Below are 20,740 nucleotides of genomic sequence, written 5' to 3'. Positions count from 1 at the left end.
CACCTCAAACTGCCCGATTTAGTAGTAATCAAATCATCTTTTTAAGGGTTGTCAAATCACCCAAAGATGATTAGTTGAGCCGCCCTACTATGTAATACGTATCCAAAACCTTTCTTTATTTTTGTGTTGCTAGCAGATGAGACCACCCATAAATAGGGGTGCAAAGGCGGTTACGGTTAGCGGTTAGTGGCAATAACCGCTAACCGTAACCGCCCTAGCGGTTAGTAAATTTCACTAACCGCTTAGCGGTTAGCGGTTAGCGGTTAGTGGCCGGTTAGCGGTTAGTAAAATAGATAACCGCCCGCTAACCGCTTTTTTAAAATTGAGCTTTTTTTTTTTGCTTTTTGGGCTTATTTTTTTGGGCTTTTTTTTACCCTCATTTTTTTTTTCTTGTATTTTTAATATCTTCTTGGGCCCAATTGCTATAAATATTTGAATTGTCATTGGATTATATGATTAAGTGTTGATCTTATAAACTTACAAACAAACAAAAATACTTCAATTGTAGTTATAAGTAACACATTGTTTAATCCAATGTCAATTACTTAATTTGATATTATATGAATCACATTGTCATTGTCATTGTACATGAATAATTGATTAAGTATTGGAATTGTAATTGAATCATATAGTTAAATATTTATCTTATACATTTATATTATTCAATATGCATATAATATAACTATAAGCAATTATATATATATATATATATATACATACATATATATATATATATATATATATATAAAATTCAAAATTGTTCAAAATTGTTAATTTTCTTTTTTTTGTTTCTTTCAAAAAATGGTTAAATTTCTTTTTTCTAAAAAATGTTCAAAAAATACATTAATACTTCAATTGTAATTATAAGTAACACATTGTTGAATCTAATGTCAATTACTTAATTTGATATTATATAATCATATAGTCTCATTAAATTATATCATATGATTCATATGATTAATTATTTAAATTCTTATCATATTTACTTATAATTTTTTTTCTTTGAATTGAACTTAATATCTAATGGTAAATGGCAATGTTCAAACTCCTAAATCCTAAATTCCTAAAGTATCTAATAATGCTTTAATTAAATTGTAGACTTGTAGTTATAAGTAACATATTGTTTAATTCAATTGAATCAATTGTGATTATCATTGTACATTAATCATATGATTAACTTGTAGACTTATGACTTATGAGTTATGTCATATTATATATGTATTATTTATTATTATATAATCATATGATTTAATGATCAAGTCATCATGTGATATAATCATATCAATTATAGTGATAATATATAAATTACTAAAATTATAATGATAATACATTAATACTTAAATTGTATTTATAAGTAACACATTGGTCATTGTTTAATCCAATGTCAATTACTTAATTTGATATTATACATTTATATTATTCATATGCATATATAGACTTATATAGACTTATAACATATATAGACTTATAACATATATAGACTTATAAGTTGATAACATACATTGGAAATAAGTCTTTAGATATTTAATTGTTGTATTAGTATGAATTGGTATACTTATGAGTTATGTCATATTATATATGTATAATTTATTATTATATAATCAAATGATTTAATGATCAATCTCATGTGATATAATCATATAAATTATAGTGATAATATATTAATACTCAAATTGTGATTTAATTATTTTTAAAAAAAATTGTGATTTAATGATCAAGTGATTATATGATATAATCATATAAATTATAGTGATAATATATTAATACTCAAATTGTGATTTAATTATTTTTTAAAAAAAATTGTGATTTAATGATCAAGTGATTATGTTATATGTATAAATATTTTTATAATTATAATTATAAAAATATATTATATAAAAAGGCGTTAGCGGTTAGCGGTTACGGTTAGTAGACCCAATAACCGCTAACCGCTAACCGCTAGGCGGTTATGGCGGTTAGGCGGTTAGCGGTTAATGCGGTTAGACGGTTAGGCGGTTAGGCGGTTGGCGGTTATAGCGGTTAGCGGTTAGCGGGCGGTTAAAAACCGCCCGCCTTTGCACCCCTAGTTCATAAGGCAAAAGAACAATGCGTTGTAATTGATGAAGAAAAAAAGGTAATTAATAACCCAAATTTATTATTTTGAAAAATATATCACCAACTCATGAGATAATGACATATTATTTGAAAATCAACTATATATATATATATAGGCAATCCTATCTCAATGCGTAACTGAATTAAATGTGCTTCTAATTAATGTGAGTGATGCAGACCAAATCAAAGACTCCATAAACAAAGATGACCCAAGTATGATCATAGGCCTAGTATTTAAGTATAGGCGGAGCCAGATAATTTATATTGGAAGTATCATAAAATTTTTTTGAGGGTATCGAGTGGTAACTTGCGTAAGTAGAAGAGAAATTTTTTTTTTAAAAAAAAAAGCTTTCGTGGCACCCCAAAAGCCTCAAGTGGCTCCGCCAAGTGCTTATTATGTGTTTGAATTATTATTAATTTGTGCTAGAAGATTTTATATTCGACTCATTTGTTCGAGCATTTCAAAATTTAAATTTATTTAAACACATAAATCTCAAATGATATCTTTAATATTGTCGGTCCAAATTACTAGCAATAATTACTTTCAATAGAACCCTATTTGTAATTTAACCGTACATTGTTTTTCTTTTTCTTTTCTAGTAAAATACTCTCTGCGTTAACTTGTTTTTGATGATCTTGGCCATTTATCTTATTATTATAATTCCATGTTACAAAGGGATCGGATCAAGGCAGCAACCGTGTGGCCACCCTTTTGTTAGCTTTCTCATTTTATGTACGATATTCGAGATTTCGAGTGGACCACAGGCTCAGGCTCAGGCTCTTTTTGTCCTTTGTTCAGGTTTAGCACTTCAAAGAATCAGAGAACTTCCTGGTGTCAGGTTGGTCATCTTCCAAGGTCGGTAGAAGTGTACATATAAAAACAAGAAAATGAGTGTTTGGTTTCCAAGAAAGTGTGGGAAAAGAAAAGAAAATTTGGTGTATAGTTTTACCACTGGAGGTTTTGTGAAAAACCCAGTTGATAAAATGCAAGCTAAGTCTTGGAATCTGTTTCTTTTTTGTGTTTAATTAATTAATTTTTTTTTCAAAAACGAAGAATGAACAATATTCTTTTCTTGCATGCCGTTGCATAGGAGTTCAATGTTATTTGCTTGGTGAGAAAATTAAGCTTTGGTAGATATTTGAATATCCTGAATTTTCTTTTGTTGTATTTCTCCGCATTGGGAGCTGTAGGAGTTACTTTTTGCCTGTTGATTTGTGGGTATTCATGCAAATTGGATGTAACAGTGTTTTGTTGCGAGGTAGTTGACTTACTGTTAACTATTTTGATTTCATATGAATTTTACTTATAATCTGTTTGGATTCTGAGTATAGATATTAATAAAAACAAACTTTAAATGCTTTTCTATTCTGTTGGTATGTTCATATGAATCATATGATACAAAAGGCTTAACTTATTTGAACTTGGATATTGGTGAAAAACCAATTACTATATTTATTTTCTAAAATTTTTAATTGTAAGTTATTCTTAAGTTCCAATGGGGTGTATGTACGTGAAATCTCTTACATCCTCAGAGGTGTTCTGTGTGTGATTCTTTTTTTTTTGTTACTTTGTTAAGCTGTTTGGCAAGTAGGAAAGGAGCTTTCTTTCTGACTAAACTTGGGGATTGGAAATAATGTGCAGGGTTGAGTATGTTCACTGAAATTCAGCCAACAACTAACTGAGTGGTTTCTCACAATGGGTCGAGAACTTCTATGTTTATGTCGGGTGGAAGCTAGGAGATTGATATGGCTCATAGGCATGATGTTTGCAGTGATTTTAGTGTTCCAGTATTGTGAATTTCCTTATGGTAATCTTCTCTCATCTTTATTTTCTGCTGGTAAGGCTTCGGTAGGGGGAAATAGTAGCTTCCAGAATGGAGATTCACCATCTCAATCTGTGTCTATTGGTAACATGACGAATTTGATTGATTCAAACTCCCACAGTACATATTCTGTTCATGAGAGAGCTAATACTTCTAATGGAAGGGATAGCATCCCCAAGGATGCTTCTTTATCAGGTAAAAATGGAGGCTCAAACCACTCTCTAGGACTAGATAAGGACTCTTCACCTGAAAATTTGGTAAAGCTAAATAATATTTCTAGTGAAAATAATGGATCTGCAGCAGAGGAGGCTAGAGAACCTGAACAGAGATTTTATCAAACCAACTATACTACAGATAGTGACTTTTCAATACATAAGATTGAAAAGGATTATAATACTTCCACTTCAGAACATATTGAAAGCTCAGATGCTGGTTTTGCATCCCCTTCGCCTGCAGTACCACCTATGAATTCATCACCACATGTAGCTTCTCCACCATTATCTGGGAAAGGCAAGAATTCTTCCCTGAACAGAGTCCCCAAGGTTAATAAAGGCCTGGAGTTGCCAACCTCTTCAGTAGTTTCAATATCCGAGATGGGTGATTTATTGCTTCAGAGCCGTGCTTCATCCCATTCCGCGGTATGTTTTAGCTTCAGCTTCAAGTTATGTTAGGATATGGGATCTTTTTGGCAATCATGTTAAAGGTGATTGACTTGTTTTAGAGTAAAATTGCTTCAGTCCTGTTCCTTATTTTGTTCATTTTGTTTGCAGACACCACAGTGGTCTTCAGTGGTTGACCAGGAACTACTAAATGCACGACTACTGATTGAGAATGCACCCATCATAAACAATGATCCAAATCTTTATGCTCCTATTTATAGGAATGTTTCTATGTTCAAAAGGTGAGTTAGTCACATCTATTTCTGTTGAAAATGCGCAGAAGCTCTTGTAGCTGCAATCTTACATGCAAATAACTTATTGATTGTTTGGTTTATTTATGTAATCCAAATTTGCAGGAGCTATGAGTTAATGGAAGACAATCTCAAAGTATACATTTACAGGGAAGGAGAAAAACCCATATTGCACCAGCCACGACTCAACGGAATATATGCATCTGAGGGATGGTTCATGAAGCTGCTGGAAGCTAACAAAAAATTCATTACTAGAGACCCAAGAAAAGCCCATCTTTTTTACTTACCCTTTAGCTCTCTGATGTTGGAGGAAACGTTTTATGTACCTAATTCGCACAGCTTTGATAAGTTTATACAGTTTTTGAGGAACTACTTGGATATGATTTCAGCAAAATATTCTTCCTGGAACAGAACTGGAGGAGCAGATCATTTTCTTGTTGCTTGTCATGATTGGGTATACTTTACACGCTTCCTTTCAAATTTTGCTTTATGCGTTTCATAAAAGAAATTAAATCAAGAAAAATCTTCTGACAACAATTCAATTGATGTCATTTTTATGTCATCCAAAACTCTAGTCTTGATGTTCTAATATGGCCTCTCTTCTTCAGGCCCCAGCGGAAACAAACCGAATCATGGCCAAGTGCATAAGAGCCCTCTGCAATGCTGATGTCAAAGAAGGTTTTGTTTTAGGCAAGGATGTGTCTCTTCCAGAAACATACGTGCGCTTGGCTCGGAATCCTCTCAGAGATCTTGGAGGCAAACCTCCTTCCCAGAGGTCAATTCTTGCTTTCTTTGCAGGGCGCATGCATGGCTATGTAAGGTCAATTCTGTTACAGCACTGGGAAAACAAAGATCCTGACATGAAAATATTTGGTCTAATGCCAAAGGCCAAGGGCAATAAGAACTATCTCCATCACATGAAGAACAGCAAGTATTGTATATGTGCAAAAGGTTATGAAGTCAACAGCCCTCGCGTGGTGGAGGCCATATTTTATGAGTGTGTTCCAGTGATTATATCCGACAATTTTGTGCCACCATTTTTTGAAGTTTTGAAATGGGAATCCTTTGCTGTTTTCGTCTCGGAGAAGGATATACCAAATTTGAAGACTATACTCCTTTCGATCCCAGAGAAGAGGTATCTCCAGATGCAAAAAAGGGTCAAAAAAGTACAAAAGCACTTTCTTTGGCATGCTAATGCTGTGAAGTATGATATCTTTCATATGATTCTCCACTCAATTTGGTACAATAGACTTTATCAATTAAATCCGCGATGAGAAACAGACATTGTATTTCTTGAGTTGGATCAAAAGTGTCATTCAGCAGCAGCAGAAAAGGAAAGTTCAGCAGCATGTTCAATAGCAGAAGAAAAGAAAAATCTTGATATTAGCTCACACCGTACATATATCATGCCTTGTGCAATTGAGGAAAAACTTTTTTGTAATTTTTTTTTTTGACATGACACTAGAAGAGGGAAAAGGGAAATGGTGATTTGAACTAGTAACCTTTGCTTGAGCCGATTGAGCTATTCCTTAGGAACAACTTTCTTTGTAATCATAATTCTTAGCCTTTCGGCTAATACCTCTTCTTGATCCAACTATGTCTTTTTCAGTTTCTCTTTCTCTTGATGGATTTAATGCACCAAATCTTGCACCTCTCATTTCCATAAAACAATTCAAAGAAACTGCTACCTTCAGTCCAGAATTTGTTTTCTGGCAAAATAAAGACCAGTATTTGTTGAGATGAACATAGACTATATGTATGTGTGGGATTAAACAGTTAAACTCTCATTTAATAAGTGAAATTTAATACTTACAATATTTAATTAAAATAAAAAGTCAATTGATGAAGATAAGGTTCCAATTCAGGACTTTTGACTCTACTACTAGCTAAACCATCACTTATTTCAAAAAATTAAACTAATATAATCATTTATTAATATTCTAACGTACCCAAGATGAAGGTAGCTTGATTAAACCAGCTTGGAGAAAAGAAAAAAAAAATACATTCATATTGTCATGAAAGCTCCATGAAATCCATAGGGAACTCTGCATGGCAATGCAATTTTGGCAACTGGCTCACAAGAAAACTTCTTGGTATCAATTATATAAACCTGCAAGGAAAACAAATATCTATAATTCCAGAGTAGCATACAGAAAGATCTATCAAAAAGATATGATTGCCATTGCCTTACTTGGGATGTGTTGCTATTTTCATTGTGAACAAACGTGATTATCCAGCCATCATCTTCTTCAACACCTCCATGTTTTGGGGCAAAGGCAACACCAGTGCAGAAGGTGTTCTCCTCAAACATATGGTATTCCACCTTGATCAGCTCCTCCTCACAACTTCTTTTTCTCTACAAAGTTGGGATAATCAAACATCCATGCATGAATGAAAGAAGAGGACAAGGGGATATCAATGTATACACAAATTACCAAACTAGATCTTGTGTCTGCCTCCTCAAAGTATAATTTGGCTAGACCTCCATATTTAGGCAAGCCTAAAATAAACAAGTCCATAATTTATTTTTTCATATTATATACTAAACAAGTTGTTAACGATAAATATTGCTAGAGCAATTTATGGTACGTTGGACCTGAGAAGAGGGACCAGGAACACTCTGATGATCAAATATTAATACAATATTAAAATTCCTGATCTCTTGGGATTTGTATTCTTCATCGCCGGCCAGGCCGTACCAAAAATTACTATAACAAATATTGAATAATAACTATTAAGGGCTTGTTTGGGTGTGCATTTGAGGGGCAAAAAAGTGCGTTTAACACTAAAAAAGTCTGTTTGAAAAAAAAAAAAAAAAAAAAAGTACCCGTTTGGTAAAAAAAACTTGAAAGCGTTTTTAAGGGTCCAAAAGCATAAAAATTACCAAAACGCACTTTTGACAAAAGCTTAAAAATGAAGCTTGTGCCGAAAATAGCTTTTTTAATTAAAAACTATATTTATCAAACGCAATTCCAAACGAGCTCCAAGAGAGATACTATTAAACTCTTTTACCAGAGGTAGAGCTCGCAGTTGAATCAACAACTTGGGTGTACCCATATCTGCTTTTAACACCTATGAAATTTTCGTTGATGATAGGAAAATCCATAGAGAATTTGGTTCCAGTGAGATTTCTCTCCCTAACTTCTCCAGTCTGCATGTGTAATCTCCACTCATAACAACGAGAAAATAGTAACCCATCTTCTGTTGAGGCATCAATACTTTTTTCATCTGAATTTTTAGGCCTAAATCTTCTGGAAAACCACTCAAATTTATTCACACCCATATCAGGCCCAGGAATGATTGAATCAAGAGCTCTATACCCCCACACTACAACCTGTTCATCCTCATGCAAACATATCATTTCAAAGAATTAGTAATTAATTAATTATGTTAATCTTATTGAAAAGATGGTAATAATTAGTTATGTTGATCTTTTCAATAATTTACCTCGCCATCATCCTCAAAACTGTTGAAAATATGTAAAGAACAACAGGGTTCCACCTCAAACCACTGGATTGAATCTGAATCACCATATCGAGGCATAATCCCAATCCTTGCATATTCTTCCCCATTGTACTTTATCAATCTACAAAATATGTTGATGCTTTAAATTTAAATTATATAAGATATCACATCAGCTGATATGTTATTATTGGCGACCGCTTTTCGCGTTGCTAATCATAAAAAGTCGTCGTTAAAATCTTTTTTCTATGACCTGCGTGCGTAAAAAAATCCCGCCAAGTTAATAGGAAATTCTTTTTAATATTAGCGACAACTAGCAAAAGTCGTGGTTGATAAGCACTTTGATCGCTAATAACTAAATTTCTTGCAGCGAAAGTTTCATAAATTTGTAGAAGGAATGCACTCACGGGCCTCCACTAATAAGTCTTTTTAGGTTTATAGTCAGTGGAAAATCCAAGATCACATTATACCTGCACAAAAAATAATAATAATAATAATAATAATAATAATAGTAATAATAGTAGGACTAATCAATTTTAATTATTTGGTAACATGTCAAAACAAAAGGAAGTCAAATCACTAACTACTTACCTCTGGGTTACCCCTATGTCATGGCATAGGGTACACCTATTCAGTTTGACATCCACTTTATGAATCAATTTCTTCCCATCGGCTGCGGAAGGAAAGAAAGCCGGGCTCATTAAAATGCATTTACTTTCAAGTGTTTACTCTTAAGTATATATTTTTTATTGTGGCAGTAAAAATTATTATTAAATTTTAGATGAATCAATTCAATAATAATTTTTACTGTCACGTTAGAGAGTGCACTTAAGAATAAGTTCTTAGAAGTGCATGCAGCATTTCTCTAGGGTTAATGTGCTATAAAAAATGTACTGCTTCTGTGTAGCAAGCATAGTTAAATGTTTTACTATGGTTATCCTTTGTTAATTTTGGTTAGAATTAAGTGAGGTGTATGGGTTAATGTTTGTCATGTGTATAGTCTGAAATGAGTGTAAATCAAGTATAAAGTTCCTTGTACTGCTGGACCATAGAGAAAAGGAGAGAGAGAAGAGAGAATAAAAGATATGATTTTGCAACTCCCATCTCCCCTGTTTTCCTACTCTGTTTTCTGCAACAACAAAAATAAAAATTACAGCTTTTCTTGTTTTATAAGAGCTGATTCGTTTTAGTTTTCTTTAGCTACTGTTAATTATTTATTTATTTTTAAACAAGGGCGGATCAAATGACAGTTTTATAGTGTCATGTCAGTATAGTGAGATAACGGTAAGACAGTATATAGCATAACTCTTGTTAAAAATATTACTTTTGAGTGTTGTTTTCTGAATAAAGAGTATAAATACCAGAAACCACTCCCACTTCAAGAAAAGGTTTGATAGCATCCACCCCCATAATAACCAACTCTCCAGTATCTGGAGCTCTCTGTAAACAGGAAGACAGATGAAATGAGCAAAATATAATTTCTTAAATACCAAGTGAATGTACACTAATTTTTGAGTGGGTATACAAAGAGGGCACCTTTGGGTGGCTGGTAAAAGGTCGTTTCCAGGATCCATTAACATCCCAATTGTCACAAGTTTTTAGTGTAAAAATGTCAATCTCCTGAGGGATGTCATTTTCTGCAATTGAATATAACTTCCCTGAATGCTTGAAAATGTTGGTGTTGCTTGCTTCCTTGTTTACTTTGCCATACCTCAACTACAAAATTCAAATCATTTTAGCAAAATCTTTTTGGTCACAAGTTTCCTGCAAATTTTATGCATCCCTTATTACAATTTATTCTGACATGTTATCTTGAGAATATTTTCTAGCCAAACAACTCTGTTTGTTTGGCTAGAAAATATTCTCAAGATAACAGTTTTAAATAGCTTCATATTTGCTTTCCTTGTAGTTTGAACTTTCCAAGATAAGTGGTCTTACCATTAACTGTAAAGGGTTGTAAATGTCTTTATAGATGATGGTAACTCAAAATACCAAACCTTTTCACTTTTCACAAATCAATTTCTTACTCACATTACAGCTACTAGCTTTGGAAAAAATGTCAGCTCTTTGTCTCTTTGAATCAATATGTAATCTCCATGACTACCTTCTTTTTCTCTTTTTACCCACGAAAAAAGAGAAAAGGGCGAAGGGGAGACCATATGCTAGAACTCTCTACCAAAGTATGACCATAGTAACACCTTTGCCGTTGAGACAACCAACAAGAGGGACTTAGACGATAAAAAACAGCATACGCTCCCTCAAAACGGGTCAAGCCTTAGCTTGACCCTAATCCCACCCACCAAGGATATATAGTAATAAGAAGTTGGCGGGAAAACAATGATTAATCCGCATGACAAAGTACTAGGTTGTATTTAAGTACGTACTCCATCTACAATTCAATGCAACCATATTGTAAGAACACTAGAATCGTGTTCTACCTCTAAATTAACAAACAAGTTAAGCTCCTCCCAGGATCGTTATGAGGTCGTCATGACGAAAACTCACTGAATCCTAATCCTAAACCTTTTTTACCCAAAAACACTTGGGATATGAAAAGTACAATATGACTAGTTTTGAAACACCGAATAAAGCCAATTTTTTCAACCTAACACATATGTTAAAAGAGAAAAAAAGAAAAGCAGACTAATAATTTTAAGATAACATTATTCAATTGAGATGCATGCTCACCGTATTCAGGAGATAAGCAGACAAAATAGCAGGGGAATCGCCTTCTGTGGCTGGGAGAAAAGAGGGTTTATTTCTTTGCTTTTCTAGTTTGAATGTTTCGGTTTGAACATATCTGTTATTGTATACAACATTCCAGCTTCCATCACCTTCTTTGGTAAAATACAAAGCATGAAGCATTCCTTCTCCTTCCACCCAGATGTAACTTGACCTTCCAAATATGGACTTGGTCGATTTTTGTCCCCCAAAAAGGGGGTTCGATCCTGCAATTACAGTAAATTAACACACTAATGAGTGATAGTTTTGGCTCTTACAAGGCTGCTATATTCTTTATCATGTTCGTCTATGCCCTTAATGTGAAAGATCATGCACACAGACCACCAACCATTATTTACAATTTAGTTGGTGACTCACTCGCCAGTCCAAAAATATTATAAACTCCGTACTTATTGTTATGATGATCGTTCAACGATAAGTGATGATGTGGTAAGAGATGATCACACCATATACCAAGTGCGGTCATTCCCACATCTTGTTAAGGTGATAGTTTTCATGGAGGTTAAAAGGGCAATATTGGTGCAATTCTTCATGAAGAAGTAGTCAATTATGATATGAATGTTGAGCATGTTTCCAACCATAAAAATTGATGTCATTTGGTTGAAATATAACAAAATAAAGTCACCTCTAGTATGCTCTCGTTAGGAAAGCATATGATAAAAGGTATAGTCATATAAAGTAGTAACAAAGTGCGCACACATATGAGCTACTCACGATCTGACGCTGTTTGTGAGAGATCAAAAGTGAGAGTAATTGGCATGGAAGAATTATTGGTACTTGATCAATAAAGTTTATCACCTAATGTTATAGTATTATCAAGTAGGAGATGATCACGTGTTAAGAGATTATCATGTTAAAGTAATAATTAAATGATTAAATTTATCTCTTTCTATTAACTTAAACTTTTGAGATAACTGGTGATTTAACCATTTGACCCAAAATCTTAAGCAAATTTAATCACTTAATCATTACTAACACTCATCCTCACATGTGGGTTTAAACTCCATTTTAATAGGTGAAGCCCAACACATGGAATATTTAATTTAAATGGGGGGTGATTTAACGGAGTCAATGTTTGATCTCAAGAGTTTTGATTCTGATACCATGTTAAATTACCAATTATCCCAAAAGCTTAAAATGATAATAAGAGATAAATTTAATCACTTAATCATTTCTTTAACCGATCACACCATAAAAAGTATGGTTATTCCCCACACCTTATTATCTATGTGGAATATGATAACTTCCATAGATGTTAAAAAGGAAACGGTGCAAATCTTCATGAAGAGGTGCATGCCTGGCCTATCTATAAATAGGCAAGGGGTAAGATTACAAATTCACTTTTCATTCTCTTGCAATGTTTCTCTTTGTTTACCTCATAGATTTTCACCCTATGGGAAGAGTCCTTCCAAATTCCAATATACTTATATTCACTTTTCCTTTCGAGTTCCTTAAAGAAGAGGCAAATAGGATTCCCCTTGAACAAGGTTCTAGCAGACCGGCTCATATAATCCATTAATGCTAGTTTATAAATATAATAGTTTATCCTTAACTTGTGTTCTTTGCAGCTTGTTTTCATTGCAGTTTGCTGGCTGAATACATTTTGCAATCAAAGATAATAATAAAGATTCCTTAAATATTTTAAAAGATACTTTTTTTTGTCGTTGAGTATCTTTTAACATATTCAAACAACACTAACAAAGATTCCTAGTATTTCTTGTCTGAGCAGAAAGATTCCTGGTATTTGTTCTCTTGAGTTGTCTTTGAAATTAAATGAGCTTCTTTTTTTTTTTTTTGGGGGGGGGTAATTAAGAATCAATTTATGAAAGATCAAGTACGGACCATTTCTGATATAGACACCTTCTTGGAAGTTGTCGGGAATGTTTCCTTCAATGTCAGTTATCAGAAGGGCTTCTTCCAACTCATCTACAGGAGCGAAGTTAGTCTGCATGCAAGTAATTCATTCGACAAAATTAAGGATTTGCATGCATATTTGATAATTAAGCTTAATTACGTATGTCTGCATGCATGGGAATTATTGTTGGTACGTACGTGAGATGGGAGCAACGGCCGGTCAGCAAACTCGAACACCGAATCAACAAAGGCGTCCAATATTTTCACATAAGCGTTCTTGATGCTTCTTAAAGCATCTATTTGCATCGGAATTTGTCGCAATTCTCTCACCATTGTCTGCTCATATATAAAAATTAAATAAATTAAAGGATAACTCTGTACTAATTATATATTTATAATTATAACCTGAGAGTCACAACAAACCTTTGAGATTGCAAGGTAGGTTGAGACTGCAACAACAATATTCATATGGGATAATTTTGGAATAAAAATATAGTTTTTAGTATTACTGATCATATAACAAACTCGAGTAATGATCTATACATTACAAAACATCGATCCCACAAATATCCCACAAAGTTGATGTGGCAAGATCTACTAGCAATTAGAATTTGTTTTATTTTATTTTTTTGTTTTTAAATAAGGGGTTGATCTAAGGACTACTAAACCCTACTACGTTAGCCAGCTTAGTAGAATATTTATAGGATGTTTATGTGGTATATATTTAGGAATATTACTCAACAAATTAAATTAAAAGAAAAAATGAAAAGAGAGAGACCTTGAAAGAAGAAGAAAGTGAGGTCTTGAAGTGATGAAAATTGCGAGAGAGGGAGGGGCTTCTGTCAATGTTGCAATTGATCACTTGAAATGCCGTAGATGTGGTTGTCATCATCTCCTCGATCCGACTCCGATGCCTCGATCAGTACCGTTTCAAAGTCTATTGACATCTTACAACTATATATATATATATATAAACATATATTCCCCTCAAACTCAGTTAACATATATATTTGGACAACTTTATAAATTGCCACATGAGAGATGACAAATTAAACTTATATATAAAAAGATATCAAAATAATGTACCAAGTGGTTGTTTTATATAAATAAAAGATATCAAGATATAGCAAGTGGGCGGATTATTTTATAGCTAAATACCAAAATAATGTCCGTATAATCCAAAAACAAAAAAACAAAATAATGTACGTAACGATTTTTTTTTTTTTAACAAATAATAAAAGAACATTTCCCATGCACAAATACCGTGGCAGACAGCAAATGACACATCAATACATAATGACACGTCCAAAAAAAAATAATTTTGATGTGTCACTATTTGCCACGTCACTAACTAATGACGTGGCAGACAGTCACACATTAAAAAATTCTTATTAGTGACATCCTTAATTATTTTCAACGTTAGACACACGTCAATAAACTTTAGTGACGTGTGAAGGGGCTTGACACGTTAATAAATTCCAATCAAGAAAAATTGGTTTTTTTGTAGTGCGTTGCCACTAGCTATAATTTATCTTTTCAATTTTAAAGGTATATTACATTTGAATTTTAATGTGAAAATAGTACATAAGGATTATATATCTACATAATTTTGGGATGTTTAAAAATAGATTTTCACATTCGCCAGGCACATCATAATTTTCTATAAAGTAGCTTTTTGTTTCAAAGAAAAAAAAAAGTTAAAAATATCTAAAAATAACTCTTCTTACAAATCTAGGGATGACAAATTTTTACATGAAAATTAGTAGGTTAGAATTGAAGAGGTTAGCCTGTCTAATTAAATGAGTCGAGTTAAAGTTAATCACCTATATAATCTTATTATATATACTTATAACTCGATACAACTCGAACTCGATATGTCAAACACAAAATTGATAGATTAAGATTAATGGGTCTAACCTATTTAATTAAATAAATCTAGTCATAGTTTACCTATATATATAATTTTTTTCTTATACTTCAATACGATCCAAACCCAACACTCCTATATAAAAAACTTTTTACTAAAAACGTAAACCCAAGCCATGAGCCTAGCTCTACTTTTACAAGTACCACTAGATAGCTAGGCTATAAGCCTATAATTGGTAAAAAAAAAAAAAAAAAAGAGAGAATGAAATTTATCTTTTCAATTTTTGAGGCGTATTATATTTGAATTACGATGTAAAAATTACAGAAATTCCAATTGAAAGTGGAACATCTGAAAATTCATTAAAAATGATCAAAACTTGCATCAAATTCAATTAAATTTATATATTCATATATAACATATATAGTACGTAAAGGAAATAAGTTTTTCAAGCTGACATACACGTGTAGTACTTACTTGATTTGTTCCCATTCATTTTCCTCAACTCGATCTCTCAATGCAGCCAAACATGTTATACAAGAAGACGAAGGTTTGGTATATTCCACAAAGGAATCTTTGCTCGTGAAATGCTTCCAGTTCCAGACATTTGTGCCGGCCGGTTGGTGAAAACCTCGTTTTTTTTTTTGGCTGCATTGAGAGCTTGGTATATAGGCGATACGATATATACAAAGAGATGCAGCCAAGGCAATAAATAATATTGATTATCGTACGTAGTTTATATATTTTTTCAATCTTCTACTATATATAATAAATCAATTTTTAATTGGATAACACCCAAAAGAATCTCAAAATTATAAACAAAAAAGGAAAAAAAAAAAGACAAAACTAACATGAAATCTCAAAAATTCGCTTGCAATTCAAGGGAATTTTTGCCTTGCAAGCCTCAAAGACGACATTGCTAGCGGTAGGTTTACTGTTAAATCACCATTAATAATTTAATTTAATTTAAATCTAATATTCTCCTTAATTCATGTTATTAACCATATCTTCATAAGTTAAGTCCACATCGATCCCATGTCGTATGAGAAAACCATGCATGTCTAGGTTCAAAGTATATAGAGAAACATGAAAGATAACCAGAATTCTTTATTAGCAGCAAGATGCTTTAGAGGAACTTCAGCATCTACAAGGGCAGCAAATGCTGCATTGATGGCACACGGGAGCTAGCTAGATCAAGCTACACATGATTGACATATAGAAGGAGACAACAGATAATAAGATGGTGAAACTGGAAAATCCTATAAGGCATATAAAAGGAGTTTTTTTTTTTTTTTTTCCTTACGATAAGTGCCCAGATCAAAGGAAATTGATGACTCATGAAAATCCATGGCACTAAAATCGCACACGTCAACCAATTGAAACAGTCAACACAAAATAATTAAATGGTGTCCCCCACACCCTCTTTTCCTCTTAAGAGACCAAGGAGCCCTTCAACGTTGCTGCCATGGGAGGAGGGAAACTTTTCTTTGCCTCCCTCCTCCCCTTCTTCCCTTTCTACTCCCCTCTTCCTCTTTTCCCCTCCCTTTTTAAGCTTTCCGCCTCTTTTGAGGCTCAACCCGCCACCTTTGAGGCTCTATCTATCGCCTTTAATTTGGCAATCTATTCTAAGAGTTTGTCTCTTCCTCTACCCTCTTCTCCTCTTCGCTCCTAATTTCATTTTACATTTTTTTTTTTTTTCATGATTCAGCCTTGTCGGATCCCTCAATCATTTTTATTTTTTTTTTTGAAGTTTTTAGATTTGGTTTTTTCAAAACGATATCAATTAACTTCAAGAGGTTCATCCTTACACGTGCCCCACTCCACCATGCTACTAGGTCTCTTTGCTTTCTGTTAATACCAGCCTCGTCTCCGTAAGGCCAATACGCGCTGGCGCGTGTCCCACACGCACTTGCAAGTAGATCTTACTCGCTAGTGCATGTGTATCTCACACATGCGGACAGCCCTACACCATGTGTGACGCTCCATTCCTCCCCTCCACTGCTCCGCTACTGTTGGTCTTGTACGATGCCCTATACCACCCAATTGACATTAATGTCTTCCCAAGGCCAACAAAAAAACACAAATGACTATAATTTTTTTTTCACAGTAATACAAAAATACTCCAATAAAAAAAACAAAAGAAACAAAATTTAATAAGACAATTTTTTTTTTTTAAATAGTTTTAGTTTTCTTTTTTGAATTTTTTATTTTATTTTATTAAGGGTACGTATTTTTGTGACTGGGAGACATTGATAATTTTTTGTAGTTTGAAAGGATATTAGCAATTGGGTGGTAGTAATTGAGGGAGTATGACGTACATGACTTTCTCATATATATATATATATATATATATATATGCAACACATATTCATCTAACTTCTTATTCCAAAATACAATAGATTGTACGTGCACATGCTTTGGCTAAATGGGCCGCTTTCAACCTTGTTTTTTGAAGCATTTCCATATGATTTCTCATTCTCTCTTTCATTCGGACCAAGAGTAGTAAAGATTCTTCCCTATAGCCCCTTTTCCCCTATTTAATTAGAAAATTTATATATATACAATAGATTAATAGCAGGCCATATTGTTCTTTTTAATTACAAATGGAAGTACAGTACTGTACATTGGAACGTGAGTGAAAACAACGGTTTGTCCTCAACTGTAATTATGATATATATAATTTACGTGAGAACTTATGCCAACCATGCATGCACGAACTAAAGAAAGCCCTTTTCTTTGCAGCATTGGATTGCTCCATCAAACATCTCATCAACACCGTACTTAAACTCGAACCCACTCTCCAAGAGCTTCATCGATGAGAGGCCTGAGAACCTGTAACTTGCAAACCCTTTGAATTGGCTGTCCCATGAAACAATAAAATTTGATATTTATTGAGTCAGAAACTGAAATTAATATGAATTTTTGAAGAAATTAAATGGGAGAATATATATATATATATATATATAACTCACTCAATCTTTGGCATTTGAAATTCCTGGTATCTTGAAGAAAGAAATTCATGCATTTGTTGAATCGTTATTTCGGCTGATGAGCAGATGTATCTCCCTTTAGCATTAGGACACTCAAGAAGGAAGATAAGTGCATTGGCAACATCCTCTATGTGCACCATATAGGAGTAAATAAGATATGCATATAGGTCTTGCTCACCTGCATGTTTCTAAATTATCTTTAGTTATGGTTATCTATTATCTCAAAATTAGGGCTAACAATTTTTTATACAACTCACAAACCCATTGACATATATTGTCTTATATCCATGTCTTCAAATCTGACACCCAACACTTAAAAATGACATTTTTTTACACAACCAAAAAACCCCAACAGGAAATTAGTAAATTAGGATTAATAGAGCTGACTTGTTTTATTAAATGGGTATGATTATATTAACCTTTTGATGCAGGAGAAATTTGAGAAAATTGTTATTTTAATTATGCATGTGTGTTTTAGTTTTCTTTCTTTAATAAGAATTGGGTTTTTCCTTTCCTATTATGATTTATTTTTATTTTCCAATTAGGTTTGCTTTTGCTTTTCCTTGTTAATTTAGGAGGTGTCTAACCTATATAAAGGTATCTAGTCTTTGTTATTTTTCAATTCAGTTTATACTATCAATTAAATTTAAGTCTTTCAGAGTTATTTTTATATTTGCTTATTTGAGGCAATTAGAGACTTTCTATTCCCTATTTGTTATTTTCTCTCTTCCTGAATTTTCTTTTCAATCTTCAATTCTTAGTTTTTGATGCTATTATACGTTGTTAGAACAATATTATTAGTTATGCCCGGCATCACCTATATATCTAATACTCTTATAATACACATGTCCTCGACACAATTCAAACTCAACACGAACATGAATCGTCAACCATACTCAAAATCTCAAAGAACTAAAAGGTATAAGATTGAACATGACAAACCATTGGAAAATAGAACATAACCATCGTCATACCCAAGAAATTTTAAAAAGAAAATAGAGAGAGAGAGAACGTACCCAAGATCATAGCCAGTGCTATGGACACTGAGGATGGCATAGTTGGACAAATGAAGGGTCCAACAACCACGGGAAGAACCAATGTCACAAGATCCAATCCATTTTCTTCTGCAAACTCTAGGGCAAGCCTCTCTGTCATGATCTTGGAAACCAAGTAAGAAGGATTTACAAGCTTGCTATTTCTACAAATATCAAGGTCGCTCCACGTATTTTCATCTGTTACACTTTGACCCTTGTTGTTGAACAATATTGTGGCTGCACTCGACGTGTAAATAACTCGTTTCACTGTCGTTGATTTCAGGCATGCCTTTAAGATCCCCATCATTCCTTCCATGGCCCGTTCGGTCACAGTTTCCTCCCGTTCTTTGCCGCCATCGTCATCCATGGGATGGGCGAGGTGAAAGACTCCGACGCACCCTTCGATGGCCGTGTCGAAGCTGTCGGGTTGGTTGAGATCGGCATGGAAAATTTGGAGCTTTTTTGATGCCAATGGTAGATTTGTGAGGTAGCTGATGTCCTTCTTGCATTCTTGTCACAGTTTGAAATGTCAATTATACGTATACATATATTAATCACTCATTTTTATGTGTTTTTTTAATTGTTTTTCACTCTATACTCAATAATTTTGACGAATCATATATTGGCATGGCTATAGATTTGACTACCCTTCAAGTGAAATGAAGATAAGCATGTCATGGTCTAGATTAGATTTCAAAGATTAATTAATTGTGTATATATTGTCACATAGTGAATAAGTTGTCATATCATTAAAAAAAAATTAAATAGCGTGGTACCATGTACTCGTATAGTTAGATACAATAAAATATATAAAATTTAGATTGTGATAAAAAGAGGATCTTATTCCTATCAAGTTGGACCACTTTTTGTCAATTTTCACTTACTAATTATGAGTACATATACTTTAGGGACCATTAATTTGGTTGTGTAGCTATTATGTTTATTATTTTTGTTACGGACAGAATTGGAGTTCTGATAATTTGTTGGGCAATAAATATAAGAGAATTTGCATAGGATCCATCTATCCTAGGTAGGTAGACGGCCCAATATGTTAGAACAAGTAAGCTTCATAAAACTTCTCTAATATTTATTATTCCAATTTTTAACAATCTAAAACGACATCCAGACAACTGTTTGTTTGTTTGGTTGGTTGACTGTTTGTTTGTTTATTTATTTGTTGCCGCTATGCATTTGGTCGGTTTGTGCATTTAGGACTCGAAAAGGAGTGTTGTTGGAGAGGCACGCATTAGTTAGGTGCCGACTTGACAACTTGGCAATGATTGTATATAAAAAGAATGAAAATAGATCTATGAATTGAAGGAGGGTTTCTTTTTAGGGGCCACTAAAAAAATTGTATATGATTTATCTTTTATTATTATTATATATAGATAATCATGTTAATGCTACCTAGTATAATATGGATAGAAAAAAAAAATCAGATTTTATTTATTCCTTAATATTTCAATTAAAAAGACTTCATAACAGTTTCAAAATAATTTCCATCATCTTATCATTGAAAAGTTATAAGAATTAAAAAATTTATATTTTGGAGGAGGAAGAAGAAACTCATGCATAAAGCAAAATGCTTTATGAATTAATTATAATTCATTAAATTAATGAATGAATGAAAGGTTAAAAAAGGAACGGATCCTCTCCATTTCAAATAATTGATGTATATTATTAGACGGATTTGGCTCAAGTGTTTTTAAAAAAAGTTACGAGAGATTTTCTTTAGTTTTTTCATGGTTCAGATTTAATTATAAGATTCTCTGAAAAAGAGAGAGTACGTAAAATTAAATCTAACCCGTTAAAGAAGCTATAAAAAAATCTCCTATAATTTCTTTAAGACACCTATATCAAATCCTACCTAGACATTTAATCATTAATAGAAATATGGAAGTGTCCAATTTTCAAGGGATACTTCAATCGACTGGAGACCACGCCTTATAAAGCGAAAGTTACTAGTT

The 20,740-nt window shown here is 33.0% G+C and overlaps 4 protein-coding genes across 6 annotated transcripts in view; 2 read left to right on the top strand and 2 right to left on the bottom strand.

Moving 5' to 3' along the window:
- Nucleotides 1-2,958, top strand: part of LOC132188049 (probable glycosyltransferase At5g03795) — a 4,953-nt gene extending 1,995 nt beyond the window's left edge. Inside the window, exon 5 of the mRNA XM_059602463.1 lies at nucleotides 2,894-2,958. Within this exon, the coding sequence (XP_059458446.1) occupies nucleotides 2,894-2,958 (65 nt within the window). The remainder of the gene's footprint in view (nucleotides 1-2,893) is intronic.
- Nucleotides 2,859-6,344, top strand: LOC132187716 (probable glycosyltransferase At5g03795). 3 transcript variants are annotated; one of them, XM_059602123.1, is made up of 5 exons: nucleotides 2,859-2,933; nucleotides 3,737-4,555; nucleotides 4,688-4,818; nucleotides 4,933-5,281; nucleotides 5,436-6,344. In XM_059602123.1, exons 2-5 carry the CDS (start codon nucleotides 3,791-3,793, stop codon nucleotides 6,099-6,101), a joined length of 1,911 nt encoding a protein of 636 aa, XP_059458106.1. In that variant the 5' UTR covers nucleotides 2,859-2,933; nucleotides 3,737-3,790; the 3' UTR covers nucleotides 6,102-6,344. The 3 variants fall into 3 exon arrangements, with proteins under 3 accessions (XP_059458106.1, XP_059458107.1, XP_059458108.1); XM_059602124.1 differs by having other exon boundaries at nucleotides 2,906-2,950; XM_059602125.1 differs by lacking the exon at nucleotides 2,859-2,933 and adding an exon at nucleotides 3,022-3,206.
- A 488-nt stretch (nucleotides 6,345-6,832) lies between these two features.
- Nucleotides 6,833-13,774, bottom strand: LOC132188048 (carotenoid 9,10(9',10')-cleavage dioxygenase 1-like). Its single transcript, XM_059602462.1, has 13 exons — nucleotides 13,664-13,774; nucleotides 13,084-13,221; nucleotides 12,874-12,976; nucleotides 10,978-11,237; nucleotides 9,826-10,005; nucleotides 9,651-9,729; nucleotides 8,881-8,962; nucleotides 8,697-8,759; nucleotides 8,275-8,413; nucleotides 7,840-8,161; nucleotides 7,263-7,327; nucleotides 7,019-7,183; nucleotides 6,833-6,937 (listed from the first exon to the last, which is right to left on the bottom strand). Exons 1-13 carry the CDS (start codon nucleotides 13,772-13,774, stop codon nucleotides 6,833-6,835), a joined length of 1,812 nt encoding a protein of 603 aa, XP_059458445.1.
- A 3,602-nt stretch (nucleotides 13,775-17,376) lies between these two features.
- Nucleotides 17,377-19,451, bottom strand: LOC132188047 (protein BRI1-5 ENHANCED 1-like). Its single transcript, XM_059602461.1, has 4 exons — nucleotides 19,421-19,451; nucleotides 18,756-19,283; nucleotides 17,722-17,917; nucleotides 17,377-17,608 (listed from the first exon to the last, which is right to left on the bottom strand). Exons 1-4 carry the CDS (start codon nucleotides 19,449-19,451, stop codon nucleotides 17,467-17,469), a joined length of 897 nt encoding a protein of 298 aa, XP_059458444.1. The 3' UTR covers nucleotides 17,377-17,466.
- Between the last annotated feature and the right edge of the window lie 1,289 nt (nucleotides 19,452-20,740).

The sequence above is a fragment of the Corylus avellana genome, chromosome ca7 (genome assembly GCF_901000735.1).
Source record: "Corylus avellana chromosome ca7, CavTom2PMs-1.0".
NCBI classification, from domain to species: domain Eukaryota; kingdom Viridiplantae; phylum Streptophyta; class Magnoliopsida; order Fagales; family Betulaceae; genus Corylus; species Corylus avellana.
This window is presented reverse-complemented; position numbering and strand designations above follow the sequence as displayed.

Bases quoted from the DNA above. Each gene is read 5' to 3' on its own strand.
- LOC132187716 (XM_059602123.1), top strand. From the start codon at position 3,791: ATGGGTCGAGAACTTCTATGTTTATGTCGGGTGGAAGCTAGGAGATTG. The intron at 4,556-4,687 runs GTATGTTTTAGC...TTTTGTTTGCAG, and splicing joins GTGCTTCATCCCATTCCGCG to ACACCACAGTGGTCTTCAGT. The intron at 4,819-4,932 runs GTGAGTTAGTCA...CCAAATTTGCAG, and splicing joins AATGTTTCTATGTTCAAAAG to GAGCTATGAGTTAATGGAAG.
- LOC132188048 (XM_059602462.1), bottom strand. From the start codon at position 13,774: ATGACAACCACATCTACGGCATTTCAAGTGATCAATTGCAACATTGAC. The intron at 12,977-13,083 runs GTACGTACCAAC...ACTTGCATGCAG, and splicing joins GGCCGTTGCTCCCATCTCAC to ACTAACTTCGCTCCTGTAGA. The intron at 8,162-8,274 runs GTAAATTATTGA...GAGGATGAACAG, and splicing joins GTTTTGAGGATGATGGCGAG to GTTGTAGTGTGGGGGTATAG.
- LOC132188047 (XM_059602461.1), bottom strand. From the start codon at position 19,451: ATGACATGCTTATCTTCATTTCACTTGAAGG. The intron at 17,918-18,755 runs GTACGTTCTCTC...AGAAACATGCAG, and splicing joins AGCACTGGCTATGATCTTGG to GTGAGCAAGACCTATATGCA. The intron at 17,609-17,721 runs GTGAGTTATATA...TTCATGGGACAG, and splicing joins TTTCAAATGCCAAAGATTGA to CCAATTCAAAGGGTTTGCAA.